Genomic DNA, 16,891 nt, shown 5'->3' on the forward strand with positions numbered 1-16,891 from the left:
CTCTCTCTCTCTCTAGTTATATGTGACATACATGATAGAAATAAATGATTCAGTACTTCAACGGTCAACAGTATACAGAACACAAATTATTGGAATGAAAAAAACATAGAAGTGTCTTTAGCAATATTTAATTTTGATATATGTTAAAATTAACTCAATTTACAATCAAGTTAACATTATAATAACATAATAAACTAACCATATAGTTTTCTTATATTAAATCTATCCTATTATACAAATGATCATTCCAGAAATTTTTTACTGCATCATAAACGAAATCTTTTCCATTAGAAATTAAATATTATCCCCAACTGTACTTCCATGATATTCATACTGTATATATGTGTACACACATTTTAAGCAACAAGGTGAGTCACTGGCAGCACTGCTTACGCACTCCCTCAGCATTCATCGTTGGTTTGACTTCAATTTGTTCTACATTTTGTGGCCGGATTGTATCACCTTCAGGTGGGTCTCGTATCTGTTTTTGCGATACGATTCTGTATATTTCTACAAAAATAAAAAATTTTGTTAAATAATAAAATATGATTATTACAAAATAAACATTAAATCTGATACAGGTAAGTCTTTATCTTAATAAAATGTAATATATATTAAACATTGAAAAAATATTTAAATATTATATTATAATAGTATTTTAACACAAATATTATGCATATACATGAAAAACATACAATTTTAATTCTATTATAATATTGCAATTTTAGCTACCTATCTCATGAAATAAAAAAATTCTATATTTTATAATACCAAAAATTATAATATCTATAACACATACATATCATTGATAACTGTTTTCATAGAAAAGATACCAAAATATATTAGCCATTATGATTTTAACATGATTTCCAATGTTTAATAATCAACTCAATGTATGCTAATTTTAATGTTGTAACAAAATTGGATAAGGTTCTATAGGAAAGACTATTAGTAAGAAGACTATTTACTTTTTATTTAATAATACAAGTCTCGACACAAGTAACGTTCTATTTTTGTTATTCACTGAATGCCAAGAAAGATAATGATTATGTTAACTTGTCTCTAAATAGAAGGTATATAGTCAAATCTTGATTCATATTCTATATATATCTAAATTTATAAGAAATGTATTAAAAAGTTTTTTGAGTGGAAAAAATGTGAAATTGTAATCCGTTTCGAAAACAAATTCCAATTTACATAACAATGTGTTATCCTTTATTATGAAAGAGTTACCTGTTAGTATGTTTTGAAACGCTGTCTCAACGTTAGTAGAATCTAAAGCGGATGTTTCAATGAAAGATAAACCATTTTTCTCAGCAAACGCTTTAGCCTCGTCAGTTGGAACAGCACGCAGATGCCTTAAGTCTGACTTATTTCCCACTAACATGATCACAATATTCTGGTCAGCATGGTCCCGTAATTCTCGTAACCATCTTTCTACATTTTCATACGTGAGATGTTTTGCAATGTCATATACGAGTAGTGCACCAACTGCTCCGCGATAATATCTAGTAATTAGAAACAGATTATTGATATATTTGTCATATATTAAGTTTAATGTGAATGCCAATTTTAAGTGAATAAGTTTCTACACTTTTTTGTATCTTTTTGTATTTTTTAAAAACACTTAATTAAAAAAATAATAAAAGTTTAATTATACAATATAATTACTTTGAAAGTAAAATATTGAACGTAAAAGAATTTTGAAGTCTCGTTAATACATAATTAATTCTAATTTTTCTATTAAGCTCAACTGGATCGTAATATATGAAACTTTCACAAACTTATTCTTTTCAATTTAATTACGAGAATATCTGAATATTGTGTAATCGTTCTAATAATAATAATTATTATTATTATCTATAAAATATAACTTTATTTAAAAAAGTTAACTCTCTCTCTCTCTTCCCCTTCTTCCCCCTCTCTTATAACATTCTATCAATTAATTTAAAGAACAAATATAACTTTCATGTTATAATTCATATAATAACATTAAAATAATTCGATAAATAAATAATTATTATCTTCGTATGTTTTATCCTAAATATGTAAAATTACACTTACGCAGAGGTAATCGCACGATAACGCTCTTGCCCAGCCGTATCCCAAATTTGGGCTTTAATGGTTTTACCATCTACTTGTATACTGCGCGTTGCAAACTCGACTCCGATAGTAGACTTTGATTCCAAATTGAATTCGTTTCTTGTAAATCGAGATAGGAGATTACTTTTTCCTACTCCGGAATCTCCAATGAGAACAACTGAAAAGACATACAGAATTAATTAGACAGATGTTCTGTAACGATTAAATTTTGAGATTAACAAAATTATTGAAAGAAATATTCCGTAATAGTTTTATAGTAAATAGTAGTATATTTTAGATATATTAGATTACATGCAGTTGTTTGATTACAACTGCTTAAAAATATTAAGAGATTATAGGTACATATAATTGCCATCATTATTATCTGAAGATAATGACAATTAGGAATTTTTTAGTGCTTTGTATTATCTTCGAATGTATAACTAAAATAAATATAAATTTTACAGTATATATATATATATAAAATAGACAAATATACATTTTATATATTACATTTTAAAATATCTGGAACAATTTTCTTTATTTAACAGTCATTTATATAAAAACTATATATTTTAAAACTATATATTATAAAATAGACAAGTCTGCTTATAAAGCAAATAACTTTATCAATAGATTTTCACAAATCAAATAATTTCTGTACAACAATAAAATAAAAATTGAAATTTTACAATTACCATTAGGTACATAAAATAAAGAATCATTAAATAATAAAAGTAAATATTCAGAAAAAAATGTAGCTTTAGATAAATGAATAAATGTGTCAGAGGTATCAGTGAATCAGTGACACATCATGATCATGTAAGGCATACATATCTAGTATGTATGACTATTCTTTCTATAGATTGTTATTCAAACAATTCAAGAGCATAGAAAATAAGGCATGGCAGGGATCTTATTGGTCTCTCATTCTACATTTGCTCTTTCGAAGTAAGAAATATAAACTTGATGTATGTGCTCGTATACATGTACACACCATACATTATATTATATAATACATACTTATTCATTTATCTAAAGTTAAATTTTTATTAAATATTTAATTATTTCACAATACATTGAAATAGGTTTGTTGCATATAGAATTTCTATCTTTAAAATCAGCTCTATAAAATCGATTTTGCATATAAATTATGATAATTAATAAAAAAAGTTAAAAAAAATTAAATTAATCCAACTCATCTGCCTCCTGTACAATGTGTATTCAGATCACGACAGTGGCAGTGAGCAAATACAATATATGCTTACATTATATCCTATTATATATTAAGTCAAGGGTCAAGATCGACCAAATTGATGGAAGCATCCCATAAAAACAGCAGTAAATAACCGAATGGTTCTACGTATCTTCAAACCCTTCATAGGTGTGGAGTTAAACTGTCTCAAAAAATCAATAAAAAATAAAGACTCAGACACAATAAAAAGCATAGATAATAGAGAATGGTAATAATATGGTCTGGTCTAATGGTTATAATATGGTCTGTGGCATTAATACATGGTTTCTGGATAGGTCAAAGTATATTATCTGTGTGATATTCCCTGTTTTTATTGCTTGTGCTTTTCACACAGTGCGTCCGGATCCCTTAGATGGATACGACCAGCTGACGAGAGAGAGCTGGCGATAGCGTTTCTAGTATCTTTGTTCTCTTTCTCTTTCTCTTTCCCTTCCCTCCCCCCTCTCTCACTCTTTCTCTGTCTCTCCTTCTGTTCTACGAAAGTGCAGATGATGCGGAATGACAAGGCCGAAAGAAATTTCAAACATGTCACACGCACACGGATTCACGCGTGTATATACCCGCACGACGTACAACGGATATAACACCATCACACATATTCGATACATGCCTATATCGCGCCCAATTACATACGTAATGTATAAATCGCGGGCGTTTTTCTCGGCGCGGGGAAAGAACAGCCGAGTAGTTATGGGCGGGAGGGAGAAGGCAGAAGGAAACGGTGGAACATCTAAAGAAGGTCCGAAATCGTCGACCAAGTCGCCCCGAGGAATCACGACAAGACGCTCTCCTCGCGGGACATAGCCGCGATGGTGGGTCATCATTTCTGATGTCATCGCGCGCGGCGTTTCGCTACGGACAGGCGATCGCGAGCGAACGATCGGTCGTCGTTCACGGGGTGACGTTTGGCGTGACGTACGTCGTCGCCGCGGGGAAAATGGGAACGATAGCCGTCGATCGGACAGGACAAAAGTCACGATGGAGAGCATCTTCCGAGTATGAAAAGAAAAAAAAAATTAGTCACATATCTCCGAGAGAGAAAGAGAAAGATAGGAGGAAAAAAGGGCGTGAGAAAGAAAAGGAAAAGAGTGGCGATTTACCTTTAAATAAATAATCGTACTCGTCGTCCCGAGTGCCCATCTTGACCGCAGCAAGCAACAAGCACTTCTCAGCGAACCGACTTCGGTTACCCCCGGGGGATTGGAACCGCGCTACTGCGACGACGTATGGCTTATATACAAAGGGCAGAGAAGGCCGAGGAGCCGCCGATTGGCTCCCGTGTGTGTGTGTGCTCGTAGCTCTCTCGCTTCTCTTGGCTCCGCCGCGGACGAGCACGCAAAACCTTGGCAAAGGGATTCGCCGTCGTACGCGAACGATAACGGGGGAATAGAAGACCGGGGGGGACCGATGGCGGTGCGGGCGCGAGCGATCGGCCGACGGCGATACAATTATTTTCGTTCTTTCAATTTAACTGTACAATATGGCCTCCTTTCTACGCCCCTCCAGGGCCTGACGGATCGCGCACGCGCAATCTTCGGGCGCGTGCGCGTGTGCGCGCGCGCTCGACCGCGAGCGCTTGAAAACGGGAATCTCCGAGGGGACGCGCACCCTGGGCCAAAATCGAGGGGGGAACGGAGATTTACGAGGGTTGCTTGCCTGCTTCGCGTCACACCCTCGGCGCTTTATTCCCCTTCTTTTCAATCCTTCATGTTGCTCCTGTTCGTTGAATTGTGACGATTTTCTATCCAACGATCGATTTCGTCAAGACAAATTGAAATTGGCGATCTCGTGAATTTTGATGGAGAATGGTGCACGTAGAGCCATCTACGTTTACTTTCGTTTCCTCGAAACTGGTAACGTTTACCATTGTCGATAAGATACTGGTGAAAGATAAAGAAGATAGAAAATTCGTGAAAATGGGAGGAAATTAAAAAAAAAGAAACTAGGAAGTTATTATAGTTCTTGAAACGAAATAAAATGATAAAAGCGAGTATTTATTTGTAATATTTATAACTTTATTAATCAATTTCTGATGAATTTGCTCACTTTTGTAATTTTCATTTTCTTTCAAGAATAAGCCCGTTATTTACATTATTTGAATAAATAAATACAAAAACAAACCGATCATGCAAATAAAACTAAAAATTTAATCATACTTTCAGTTTACATGCCACAATTTTAACAAGTTTTGAAAATAGATTTCGTACTTTTCGGCACTTTGTCGAGTTATAGCAAATTTGACATTTATTTTATAAACATCAACGAACATTTTAATTATTTGTTAACATTATATTTATTAACTATTATATTTATTTCATTATATACTTAAATAAAATAAAATTGAATCGTCTTTATTTAATTGACAGAAACGCGTCATGCGTTGAAATTACGCAATATCGAGAGATAATAGAGTAATAGAGCTGAATTATGGACATTTTATCGGAGCGAAGTATTATTAAGAAAAAAAGCTAGGTGGTATACGTCACTTCGTTCTATTCCAGGGTTAAATAGGGATCAATGGTACATTAATATTCATATATATCTCTTCATGCGTTTGTGCTAAATATAGCCGTTCGATTCTTAAATAACTGAAGCAATTATATATCATATGTATACTGTACGCGATCTTTATTATATAAATCGTATAAAATAAACGCGAAATCGATCAGACTCATATCTTTGTAAATTAACTTTAATTTTAGTTCTGCTTACTTTTTATCTTTTTTCTAATTTCTAGATTGTTCATTATTACTAATTTTTATTAAAAAAATATATAAAACGATATAAAATAAGTAAGTTAAACCGAGAATAAAAAAAAATTGAAATGGATACAATATATAGAAATGGACATAATTAACGTAGACATTAACGACGTTATTATGATGACTAATATATTCGTTTTACCCATAAATTGCAGTCTTTATACTCTTATGCAATATATCGAATAAAAAAATACCGTAATATTTCAAAAAATCAAATGAAATTATTAATTTCTTGTATTGTTTAACTTGTTATAAAATGACCATATGAAGAAACGTGACTGTTTATAATTTTGTCCTTTAAATTTATCCAAATTTATCACTATAATTAATCCGCAGTATACTTATAAATTGTTTTAAATGTAATTATATGAAACATGTACGGCTCGACGAAGACACAAAAATTTTCAAGAAACAAATGAATATATCTAAAACGTGTATTTGTCTTTCAAAATGAGATTTATTTATGATTTTATAAACCGCACATTTTGCTGTCTCGATTTGCATTTCAATGTGCGTATCTCATTTATACATACACGCGATTTTTCAATCTTTGTAATATTTAATAGAATTAAATAAAATTACACGAAATTAAGTGGAATTCCATTGTTAATTTTGCGAATCGCAAATCATCCGAAGATTGCAGGATGCGTGAAAAAAATCATGGAAAATTGAATTAGAGCGCCTGTCGAGATTACGAGCCTCAGCATCCCAGATGGCGCGTCGCGTTCATCTCGTTGCACAGATTTCAAGTTTGCTATCTTACGCGGATGAAAAGAAAAAAAAGCGATTGATGAACCGAGTCCGCTGTGTTCTCGCGACTGCTGTTTGATAATTCTGTCAAACAGCTTCGCCAAAGTCCCGGTTCACGAAAGCCTTTTAATCGCGCGTTACTTCCGGAGTAACTCCCTTCCTGTGAAACGCGTTTTTTGTTTCTCGCTAATCGCGTTAATCGCTCCGATATTGAATTTGAATATGCAGTAGTCGAACTCGAGTTCGGTGGCAATCGCTGTTGAAATTCCGTGAAACTCTAAGCAATCGTAAATTACGAGGATTAATCTCCGGCATGTCGGCGTCTGAAACGGCAGTGATTTTTGCAAAATTGGAAGCTTTAAAAGACATTAGGTATAAGGATGCAGTTTCCTTTGACACTTGTTCTTTCATACATTGCATAAGAAATTTATTTGACTGGATGTTCCATTTTTTGTGCTCCTTGCAGATCCAAGACCCTTCAATTAGAGAAACTGAAACAGAGGATATTGCAAGAAGTGGAACAGACCGAACAGGAGGAGAAATGTTTATTAGAATACAAGCAGGAGATGGACTTGTTGATGCAAGAGAAAATGGCACATGTAGAAGAATTACGCCAGATACATGCAGACATTAATGCGGTGAATTGCTTGGTTTTTGTTTCCATAAGCAAAGATCTGTTTTTTATACCTAGTATGCACTTTTAAAGTAAAATAGGTATATGTTTGATATTAAGCCGAAGTAAGAAAAAGTTTTAATGCAGTCTTTTAGTGCAGGAATAAAAAGCAGACCCAAAGATAGAGACTGCATTTCAAAATTGATTACCAGTTAAAAATCTATAGTTTATCTATGTGCTTTCTAGAGGATATATTGTACATTAAAAATCTATATTTCAGGACTATAGTTTTGTTACTAATTTGTTCTTTTTAGTTGAATTTATTGCATAGTTTATCCTTTCTCTTTCTCTCTCCAACATAAAAAAGAGAAAATTAAATTATGCAAGAAATTCAGCTAAAAAAAACATGGCAGTGAATTTTGAAATATAACCACAATATAATTATATGGAACATATTGAAACTACATGGAATCATTAATAATAAAGCTTACTCTTAATTAGATGGAGTCAGTGATCAAACAAGCAGAAGAAGCACGTAACAGGGCGAGGGAAACTGCTAAACTGATACATAACAATGATTATCAACCGCTGAAACATGATATTGACCGTATGCGCAGAGAATTCTTGGGTTTGGAGAGATTACCAGAATTGTACGAGACTGAGTCGGATCTTATCTCTCCTGAGTAAGTATCTTTATTATCATGAAGATCAACAGTAGAGAGTTGCATCTAGTAACAACCAATAAGTGGAGATTAACATTATAGACTGAGCTGAGTCAAACTTTTATTGTGTAGACGGTTTGTTCATAGTTACTTTGAACGCCCAATGCAAAAGGCAGAATGGAGAGTAGAGGTACGAGGTGATGACTTGTTACCACCACTTGGACTACACCATCCTGGGCATCCAGGTAGTTCTACACCTTTTCTAGCTCCACAACCACTTCAAGGGCCGAGTAAACCAGAGCCCAGACCATTACCGCCAGCCCCAGGGCCACCCGCTCCAACATTCAGGTACCACTGGTATATCTCGTCCCCTTATTATATTTTTTATGTAAAATTGAAAAAAATTACTTCGTATTTTTGTAATACAATATCTCTATCGTTTTGCAGGCAACAACCACCGCCAATGAAGTCTTGTCTTTCGTGCCATCAACAAATTCATAGGAATGCACCAATTTGTCCACTCTGCAAAGCAAAATCGCGATCGCGTAATCCTAAGAAACCAAAGAAGAAAGATTAATTATAATTCTATGACTATTTGTATGAATAATCCGCATTTCTACAATTCATGTTAAGAAAAGACATGTATTAATCATTTTTATAATCCATGGTAATCATGCACTCTTATCGTATCATTAGCATTTATAAGTGATAGCACAGCATTTATGAGAATCTATATGTTTACATAATGTGTCATTTTTTGACAGCTTTTTTTTTTAGAATTAAAGATTTTATTGTATTCACGTATGTTACAAATAAAAAGAATGTAAGAAGAGATAGTTAAATAATTTCTACTATAATAAAAAATAAAAATGCAAATTTAATATTTGACAACCGATTTAATTTATCATTGTCTGTATCGAGTATTGAGAAATTTATGTATTAGTGTATTCTAATAATTTTCGTTATTGTTAAAATAAACTAGAAAAGAATTGGTATTTACAAAGAAGGGTAATACAAATTATTTATTGTAACTTTTATTTTCATTAGTTAAAATGTAATAATGTAAATACCACATACACAGTTTTATTTATCATTGAAATATTAGAAAATATACCTATATATATGTAGGTAACACTGAAAATTTCCATATATATAAATACATAAATAAAATAATTCTTTATTATTTCATAAGAAATATATTAATCTTTTAATTTCATATACTTTTTATGTGATGAAAACATTATTGTACTAGATATTACAGCCATTAACTTTTGATTGTCATTTCTGCAATGTTGACAATTTTTTTACAATTCAAATATTTTGTTATTTTGTCGAATATAAAAAAAATTTGCATAAAATGTTGAACATATATGTCATCTTACAAAAATTTTTAGAGTTACCTATATATTATCTTACAATATTACATTTTTTTAATATTAAGCCTTGGCTTATGTATTTATAATTTAATTGCACTTTAAAAATATGTATAGCTCATATTTCTTTTTATAATGTCAATTATATTTTAAGATTTACTATATCAAGTTTTTATTTCATTTATTTCATTCAAGACAGTTATTCTTTAAAATATATTTAATTATAACTTGATAAAGATAAATGTAAATTGTTTTTATCATTATTGTCTTTTGTATTATTTTTTACAATATTATCTTTTGAAATATTCATTAAAAAAGTTAAACAGTAATTAGCAGTAATACCTATTGCTGTGTAATATCAACTATTCATTTCTTAAGATAAAACAATTTTATAAAATTTTAGTTAGGTCAGTCTTTGCTCTTTAAGCTACACGAAAAAGTAAAAAGCAGACTGTACCTCTTTTACACTCTTGCATTGATTTATGTTGCATTTACGTTAAGCTTGTGTAAGCAACTAACAAACTATGCAATTTATAAATGTTACAACAATCTCATAAACATTCCAACATCAAATGTATTTTGAGCAAAAATGATTACCGTAATTTCACATAACTAGGGTCTAAAATCACACGACTATGGTCTAATTCACGCGAAAAACAAGGCGGAAAGACCGCGTTCCAATACCATAACAATATCATTAAATTTATGCTTTGCCATTTAGTGCGTGAACAGTGTTTTCGTGCGCGTGGGTGTTTAGACCGTAGTTGTGATATAGGATATAGCTATGTGCTATGTAAAATTACGGTATTATACTAGTAACAAAATATTTTTGAAAAAGAATTCAATTCATTAATAAGTCTTTGATAATTGCTTAGTACACAATCAAATTTCATATCACCTGCTATTTATATTACGGTCTAATGTATATTTGTATATATGTATATTATATATATATTTTCTTAAACTAAATCCTTTTTAGCTGAACTTCTTGCACAATTCATCTTTTCCTTTCGTCTCTAACATGAAAAGAAAAAGAGGAAAAATAAACCATGGAAGAAATTCAGCTAAACAGGATAAGTCTACATTTCAGAAAATATAATGGCGCTCTTACATGCTATTATATTATAAATTTGTACATTATTTGGATTTTTAGATATAATCATAATGTTAATTTAATATTTAAAAATGGTAAATATGTAATTTTAATATATAAAACAACATAAGTATACAAAAATGCGTATAGAATATAATTTGATAAGGATATTTACTTTTCTGTGCTATTTTCTAATATTTTGCAATCAATAAAAATGCTTGAAGAATTAGATTTCAGTATATATAAAACTTACAATTTGTACGTTAGTATTTATCTGTATATGCACACGTATTAATCTTCTTAAAAATATTAAGCTTTTAAATATTATTACTATAGTATTAAAAATATAGTTCTAATACTAATAATTGTAAATATTATTACTATAGTATTAAAAATATAGTCCTAATACTAATAAAAACTAAAAGTGCAATATTTCAAAATTATAACTTCTCTTCAAGCAAAAAATACTGGAAGAATAGTTTATGAATACCATTTGCATTATATATGGCAAGTCTTCTTCGACTTCATAATCCAAGTCTCATTAACATTTAATGTCATATTATAATTAATCATATTATAGTATGATATTATAATATAATTAATATAACATTAGTCAATTTGTGAACTTATATAAAAAATTTAATAAAACTTAAACAAATTGTATCACTAAAAAGTTTTGAGCATTTTATGAACATTCTCTTAATTATTATTATCTGATTATTATTATATTTATAATTATTCTGAGTAAGGCATTTATTTTTTGATCATATTTAGCATGTAACTGCATAAAATTTTTATAAAATATTTATACATTTAAAAAATGTAATAGTAATTTGTATATACAGTATATAAAAATATAAATTAATTTGCATTGTTAATTAAATAATGTTTATGTAAAATTTACTGCACATTGCACAAAAAGTAATTTTCTCTATCAAGTTACAACTTGAATTATCACAATCGAATTGATGATTTCGTTAACTATACAGCTTCACGCGATGTTTGAGTATTATCAGATCTTAAATGAACTAATGGAATTTCGACATCTTTTTCTTGTTTGTTTGGCGCTTCATTGTCTTTCTTTAACTCTGGTGCAATCAAACGCTTATTTACAAGTTGTAACCACAACATGGAAATGATTATCATTACGCCAGTGATACCAAAAGTATGATATGTTCCTAAACGAGTATAAATGAAGCCTACAAATACTGGACCTAAAACGCGAGACGCACAACCCGCACCTGTCATTAAACCCATCCATACGCCTTGTGGACGTGGACCGAGAATTTTGCTAAATATTGTTTGCATCAAGGTAACTCCTATAGGATAACCTATAGATGTAAAGGCGTAACCAATCAAAAATTGAGTAATCGTAATTTGTGGAGTATATAGGCACCATTCTTGAGTAATAGGGCATCCTACGATTTCTGTACCATTGGCATCTGTCGTGATATTATTATATGCTACAAGATATTGAAGCACTTCTATTATAAAATTGTCATATAATATACATAAAAAATTTAAGTTAATAAAAATATAGTTTTAAAAATATTTTTTATTTAGTAGAGAGATACTCACGTCCAAAATCTCCAATTATAGGAGGATCTGGACCCCATGGAATACATAATACTCGTCCAATCATCATAAAGAAGAATCCACCCCATAACGTTACTTTTCGTTCCGCAAATCTACAATATAAAGAAGTACATACTTTATTTATTATAATATAGCATATAAAGTAAAAGATATTACCTACTTGTACGTCATCATCAAACGTTATATATATAAAAGCGGTAAAATAATATTCTTACTTATTGGCTATTTATCTTAAAGTAATTATAATTGCAAAATATAATTACTTTTTACAAAGTGGTCCAATCATAGTAAATGTAATACAAGCTATCACAGCTCCAACGCTCATTAGTATTCCCATATAATATAGCGCTTCCTTTTTAGTCCAAGCAAATTGATCCATAGTAAGAGAAGTACCAAGACTACACAAAAAATATGACACATATTTGTTAACAAAATTTTTATTTGGTAAACCAAGATTTTAATCGATGATCATAATTTCAACATTATTTTATAACAGATATTAAAGCATTTAAATCTAGTTCTTAGTTTTGCTTTCTTAAATAGAATATTATAATTTTTCAGTTATTTTTTTCTCTTGTTTCATTTTCAATTATTCACTCTTTAATGCTTTTTTTGTTATAATCAGTAAATAAATGTACTTACGTCTCAAGAAGAACAAAATTAAAAACCAAAACAAAGAATCCACAAATTAAAGTCCATGCAGCTAAATAGTCTGGTTTTATAGCTTTCCACGTTTCTTTTTCTGCAAATGCAGTGAATTCTATTTTATAGTGTGTATATGCCGGGTAACTTTGTCCACTTTGAATATCTCCGCTATTTTCAGAGATATGAAAATATTGTTATTACAAAAGTTGTAGGGCATCAAGAGAACTATAACATATGCTAGTCATCATTTTTTTAGGTGGAGACGCTTTGGAGATTTCAAGGTCTTCATTTTTTTAAATGGAATTATATGATTTTTTTTTCACTATATGATTCTCCTAATTATTCTGTACATAAAAGTATTAAGGTGGAGATATAAAAAAACCAATAGTTTACGAGATATTTTACACATTCTTTTGGTGCATATTGACAAAAAATGTTTAATAACTCGTGAACTATTGACTTGTTGATAATCGTACCTTAATGCTTTTGTAAACAGTATAATGAGATGAATCAATTGGTGTGAAGAAAACGCATAGTTGCTATAAAAAAATATGTTTGCAAAATGGATAATTAGAAATAAGCAACTATGTGTTTTCTTCACACCAATTGATTCACCTCATTATACTGTTTACAAAAGCATTAAGGTACGATTATCAAAAAGTCAATAGTTCACGAATTATTAAACATTTTTTGTCAATATGCACCAAAAGAATGTGTAAAACATCTCGTAAACTATTGGTTTTTTTATATCTCCACCTTAATACTTTTATGTACAGAATAATTAGGGGAATCATATAGTGAAAAAAAATTCATATAATTCCATTTAAAAAAATGAAGTTGACCTTGAAATCTCAGAAGCGCCTCCACCTAAAAAAAATTATGACTAACATATGTTATAGTTCTCTTGATGCCCTACAACTTTTGTAATAACAATATTTTCATATCTCTAAAAATAGCGAAGATATTCAAGGTGGACAAAGTTATTGCCCTACCCGGTATATATATATATATAATAAAACTTGATAGAGAGTTAGAAATAAAATCATAAAACATCTAAGACAAGATATATTTATATGTAGTATAAAAGTGGAATGAAATTAATCCATTTTATGAATTATTACAATTCTTTATATAATATCAAATTTAAAGATTAGTCACAGAAATATTATGAATTTATCACATACCTGTAGTTTTACCTTCATTACGCATTGCTTCTTTTATTGCAATTTTATGTTCCTTAAAATTCCATGGTAATAAAAAGATAAAATTAAAAATTCCCATTATTACATTAATCCAACCAGCTACTGTGTACATATTTAAAGGTAGCATAAGAAATGTTACACCATGATCTCCAAGAGGTGTTACAGCAGCCTGCAATCCAGGACCTACCACAAAACCTAGAACCTATAAAATATATTGCTTTCTTATCACATGTAAGTATTCAATCAATATACATTTAGTTATATTGTTTATAAAAGTGTACAAATTTTATTAGTAAGACAATATTAAATTATTTCATTATTATTGTCATCATTATTTGGTCTGTTCTTTATTCCCGCAGTATCTGAACTGATGCACACCGAGTAATAAGTTGAATTACGTTTCATTTCAACTTATTGCACTATATACAATAATCAGTTCAGGCAATGCAGGAATAAAGAACAGATCTATTGTATTAAATTAATAAATATAACATTAAAAAAATTACAATATAATTTTTTGATCTATATATTATGTTTATATTATCTTTTAATATAAAAATATAATAACAAAACATTACCTGTGCTAGAGATACCATAGAAACTGCATGTGTGCGTTCTGAAAGTTTTGTAGCTGCAGACAGATAAGATCTTGCTACAGCAATATTAGCTGCAAAATATAAAATATATTTACAATTAATTCAAAATCAAAATATATATTAATATGATATAAAAATTAGAAAAGAGAACTTACCGGAACTAACGCCAACGAAAAACCTAGCAACAAGCATGTAACTCTTTTTATCACCAGGTATCATTTCAAGAATACTATAAGCTGCTGATGCGATAGTAAACAGTGCTAAAGTTACTAAAAGCGGCAATCTTACTGATCCTCTTTTATTACCCCACCAACCTACCAAAGGCGAAAACAACATTTGTCCAAGTGGATTGGCTGCCACTACGTAACCCATAAATTCTTTTCCTGCAGTAGGGTCCAGCTGAAACATCCATAAGCATATTTAAATATATGTAACTGTAATTTTTTTAGTAACTTTATTATCAATACATATCTTGGTCATGTATACTACATACCTTGCCTAAGTATGGCCAAACTCCAGTAAGTATAATACTGAAACCAAGTGACATCAAGAACATAGTAAAATAAATCATGTAAACACTCCTCCATCGTTCTTTTCTTTCAAGTTCAGTCTCTAAATCGTCAATAGGTAGTTCAGTTTGTCTACAAAAAATTAATATCTTATGTTTATACATATATATATATATATATATATGCATTTATATGAAATATACATTAGATATTTTATATTTAAAATGGTGAAAACTTCAAAACATATATTTTTAAAACTACTCTAGCTTTACTTAACAATATAATTATCACTATTTCACAATAAACAATATTTATATGTAATAATATATCTCTAATAATCAATAATAATAACTTTAATAAAATTACCTTTTGATAAAAAATTTCTTAAAACGATCCATTAAAAAAATGTTTCGTACTATCTTCTTCTACATTTAAAGGATTGAAAATTTGTTATACAAATCTCAATAATACAAATTTCAATACTCGTACAAAGCATCAATATACAACACAAATTACCGACCTATTGCATAAATAAAAAGAAACATGTAATTGAATGTTTATATTAAAAATATATTGTACATAATTCTATCCATAACACAAAATATGAAGATATTTTTAAATCTTGTATTTATATTGAGGTTAATATTATAATAATGCTAATTATATACATAATGAAAAATATAAAAACTAGGACATAATATACAGATAAAATACACTAAGTTTATGTCTTAAAATTAGAAACCCTTTTAATATACACAGCTTAATAAAAATGCTCTTAAATAATAATTATTAGAAAACTCAGGGTTTTAATGTTGGTGCTAATGAAACTTAGATGTACTACAGTGTATGATATATAGGAGACATTATAGTGTCTCTTGATAAGATATAACCAATTGAATGTGTTGACAGATTATATTTTCAGAATACAGTTATCTTTAATGAAAGAAAAATGAATAAAAATAAATATTTTAAATCAGTTTTTTTTTAATATGCATATTTTTTACTTCATATATTTCTTAAACAATTTTTGTACATATTTTAATAAAATAATTAATATCCCATTTTTATTTTTCATTTTTTATAATTTATATATAAATAAAGTGATTCATTTTTATTTTGTAATAACATATTAGACATTTTTGTATCATTTTATAAATATTAAAAATAAAAATATCCATGCATAAAATTACATATTATTAGAAATCATTAAAAGTTATGACAAAGATAAAGTACAATTATACACTTAAAAGTCATAAGATAAAGTGTAATTATATCTACAACAATGTATGTTGAATATGTATACATAAGTAAAATAATATTTTCACAGATGACAATATAATTGTACTACAAATTGCATTAGAATATATACTTAATTAGTAAAAAATATTTATGAACAAGAAAAAGAAGACATGGTGAAAACTTCAAAACATATATTTTTAAAACTACTCTAGCTTTACTTAACAATATAATTATCACTATTTCACAATAAACAATATTTATATGTAATAATATATCTCTAATAATCAATAATAATAACTTTAATAAAATTACCTTTTGATAAAAAATTTCTTAAAACGATCCATTAAAAAAATGTTTCGTACTATCTTCTTCTACATTTAAAGGATTGAAAATTTGTTATACAAATCTCAATAATACAAATTTCAATACTCGTACAAAGCATCAATATACAACACAAATTACCGACCTATTGCATAAATAAAAAGAAACATGTAATTGAATGTTTATATTAAAA

At 29.2% G+C, this 16,891-nt stretch overlaps 3 protein-coding genes across 6 annotated transcripts in view; 1 reads left to right on the top strand and 2 right to left on the bottom strand.

Moving 5' to 3' along the window:
• Rab11 (RAS oncogene family member Rab11) overlaps positions 1 to 4,832 on the bottom strand; it is a 7,656-nt gene extending 2,824 nt beyond the window's left edge. Inside the window, exons 1-4 of the mRNA XM_018547888.1 lie at positions 4,438 to 4,832; positions 2,065 to 2,260; positions 1,234 to 1,508; positions 354 to 510 (exon numbers count right to left, since the gene is read on the bottom strand). Coding sequence (XP_018403390.1) covers positions 374 to 510; positions 1,234 to 1,508; positions 2,065 to 2,260; positions 4,438 to 4,477 — 648 coding nt within the window. The 5' untranslated portion in view covers positions 4,478 to 4,832 and the 3' untranslated portion in view covers positions 354 to 373. The remainder of the gene's footprint in view (positions 1 to 353; positions 511 to 1,233; positions 1,509 to 2,064; positions 2,261 to 4,437) is intronic.
• A 2,123-nt stretch (positions 4,833 to 6,955) lies between these two features.
• On the top strand, positions 6,956 to 8,836 carry LOC108780295 (zinc finger C4H2 domain-containing protein). Of its 4 annotated transcripts, none has more exons than XM_018547946.1 (5): positions 6,956 to 7,221; positions 7,316 to 7,487; positions 7,964 to 8,145; positions 8,257 to 8,481; positions 8,572 to 8,836. In XM_018547946.1, the coding sequence occupies exons 1-5, from the start codon at positions 7,163 to 7,165 to the stop codon at positions 8,699 to 8,701; spliced, it is 768 nt and encodes a 255-aa protein (XP_018403448.1). In that variant the 5' UTR covers positions 6,956 to 7,162; the 3' UTR covers positions 8,702 to 8,836. The 4 variants fall into 4 exon arrangements, with proteins under 4 accessions (XP_018403448.1, XP_018403449.1, XP_018403451.1 ...); XM_018547947.1 differs by having other exon boundaries at positions 8,257 to 8,472; positions 8,572 to 8,701; XM_018547949.1 differs by having other exon boundaries at positions 8,272 to 8,481; positions 8,572 to 8,701.
• A 2,735-nt stretch (positions 8,837 to 11,571) lies between these two features.
• Cln7 (CLN7/MFS domain-containing 8) lies at positions 11,572 to 15,536 on the bottom strand. The gene is made up of 9 exons (XM_018547962.1): positions 15,505 to 15,536; positions 15,123 to 15,270; positions 14,785 to 15,028; positions 14,612 to 14,700; positions 14,016 to 14,235; positions 12,829 to 12,928; positions 12,450 to 12,584; positions 12,169 to 12,278; positions 11,572 to 12,053 (listed from the first exon to the last, which is right to left on the bottom strand). The coding sequence occupies exons 1-9, from the start codon at positions 15,534 to 15,536 to the stop codon at positions 11,572 to 11,574; spliced, it is 1,560 nt and encodes a 519-aa protein (XP_018403464.1).
• Between the last annotated feature and the right edge of the window lie 1,355 nt (positions 15,537 to 16,891).

This window comes from Cyphomyrmex costatus, unplaced genomic scaffold (genome assembly GCF_001594065.2).
Source record: "Cyphomyrmex costatus isolate MS0001 unplaced genomic scaffold, Ccosl1.0 scaffold69, whole genome shotgun sequence".
NCBI classification, from domain to species: domain Eukaryota; kingdom Metazoa; phylum Arthropoda; class Insecta; order Hymenoptera; family Formicidae; genus Cyphomyrmex; species Cyphomyrmex costatus.